The sequence below is a fragment of the Pteropus vampyrus genome, unplaced genomic scaffold, assembly GCF_000151845.1.
Source record: "Pteropus vampyrus isolate Shadow unplaced genomic scaffold, Pvam_2.0 Scaffold304, whole genome shotgun sequence".
In the NCBI taxonomy this organism is placed as follows: Eukaryota; Metazoa; Chordata; class Mammalia; order Chiroptera; family Pteropodidae; genus Pteropus; species Pteropus vampyrus.
Genome location: NW_011889085.1, coordinates 725,940 through 727,853, shown reverse-complemented (window position 1 = coordinate 727,853; position 1,914 = coordinate 725,940). Strand labels below are relative to the sequence as shown.

General features: G+C 55.8%; 1 protein-coding gene across 1 annotated transcript in view; it reads right to left on the bottom strand.

The window, feature by feature from the left end:
* DDR2 (discoidin domain receptor tyrosine kinase 2) overlaps positions 1-1,914 on the bottom strand; it is a 44,041-nt gene continuing 42,127 nt past the window's right edge. Inside the window, exon 17 of the mRNA XM_023521502.1 lies at positions 1-397. Within this exon, the coding sequence (XP_023377270.1) occupies positions 263-397 (135 nt within the window). The 3' untranslated portion in view covers positions 1-262. The remainder of the gene's footprint in view (positions 398-1,914) is intronic.

The following is a 1,914-nucleotide window of genomic DNA, read 5'->3' as shown; positions in this document are numbered from 1 at the left end:
ACACTTTGGTCTATCAAGGAAGATGTCCTTACTAGAATTTATCTGCCCTAGGCTTCTTTTTTTTTTTTTCCTTTTTAGTTCTTTAATGTAAAAAACGTATATATGGGTCAGGGGTGGAGAGTGGGGAGTGAGTGGAGGCGGACGAGGGAGAGAGAAAAGTGAGCAGGCCTCGGTTCCTCCTCGGGTCCATTCGGCGTCCAGGTGGCCCGGTGCGGGTGGGCAGCAGGTCTCGTGGGCGCCCGGGCGGTCAGGCGGGACAGCGTCACTCGTCCCCCTGCTGGAGGAGCAGGAGGTGCACCTCCTGGAACGAGGGGCGCTGCTTGGTGTCCCTCCGCCAGCAGCTCAGCATCAGCTTGTACACGGAGTCGGGGCAGATGGCCGGCTGCGGGAGGTAAGTCTTCCGGAGCGAAACGAACAGAAGAGGAGGAGGTTAGGGCGGGGAGCGGGGAGGGGCCGGGGATTGGCCCAGTGCCCGCCTTCTTGTGCTGGAGACCAGCGAGGGTGCTGCCCCCTTCCTCGGCCAGAGGACCCTAACGCCGGCCAGCCCCTTCCCGCCCCCACTTCTCGTCCAGCCCCCTGGGGCAGGACCTCCTGAAGGCCACTGGGTGGGGCTGACCTTCACGCCCACCGACCCTCACGCGGAACACGAAGCTGAAGCAAAAAGTCATCGCCGGCTGGGAAGCGAGGGGCCAGAAGCCAAGGCCCCAGCTGCGGCCCGCGGACAGAGGCGGGTCCCGGCCCAGCGGTCAGGAGGCCAGGACTGGGCTACAGGCGCCTCCTCGTGGCCCCCAGCCGGCACCTCCCCTGCGCTGGCCCCCAGAGTGACCAGGCCTTCGCCCGCGGCTGCCCGCATCTGGACACGAGTCCTCCACGCCCTGACGGCCCCCAGCCCGGGCTCCACGGGCTCTACCGCCACAGCGCTGGGCTGACTGCTGCCACCAGCGAGGGGCCGCCCCGCGGACCGCCCCGCTGGCCACCAGGCCGTCCCCGGAACCTATAATCCCAGCTGTCGGCGCCTCCCCTTTGCCTCCGTCCACCCAGGGAAGCCACCTCCTCCCAAAGAGACATCTCAGGCCCTCTGACCGGGTGCCGCGTCGGGCTCCCCGCCCCTCCGAGTCCCAGGCCGGCACTGCTCCCACGGGGCAGTGCCGTGCAGTTCTGATTCTTTGAGGAGCCCGCACGCTGTTCCATGGTGGCTTTCCCAGGACGCTCCTGCCAACGGTGCAGCGGGCCTTGCCAGCTCTCGCTGCCACCTGTCTTTGCAATGACGGCCATTCTGACCAGTGCCCCTAACATCTCATTGTGGATTTGATTTGCATTTCCCCAGGGACGAGTGATGCCCTTTGCAAAGAACCTTGGCAAATAACTGAAGTTACAGTTCATAATAATTCTTATTATATTTGTAGAATTTTGTTACCTTTAGTAACATTAAACAAAATAAACTTCTAAAACTGCATTCAACTTGTAATTATTTAAATCCATTTAGACCTGGAGTTTTTTAAGAAAAGCCCTCTCTGGAAATTCCTCACAATTTGTTATGATAAATTGAAACCAAAAATGTCAAATACATATTTTAATTATTGAAATTATTGTTGTCGTTTTCTAAGCCCTTTCAACTGAATAGAAGGGGCTTAAGCTTTGCCTAAGCTACGGACCCTAAGGATAAAATACCTTCCAGAATTCATGTTGCTGAAAAGTTTTCTTCTGCATTATATCCGCTATGTTTTTAACAAGTTGGTGACATCAGCCGTGCCACCTAGCAGAGGATTAGGTGACACGTGTGGAGTAGTGACCGGAGTCCACCTAGCAGCTTCTGGTGTTGAGGAATTACTGACCCTGCACTTCTCATGTTGGACTTTTAAAATTTGAATACTGAAATTTTAATAATAAAATTTAAAATAATTGATAAAATAT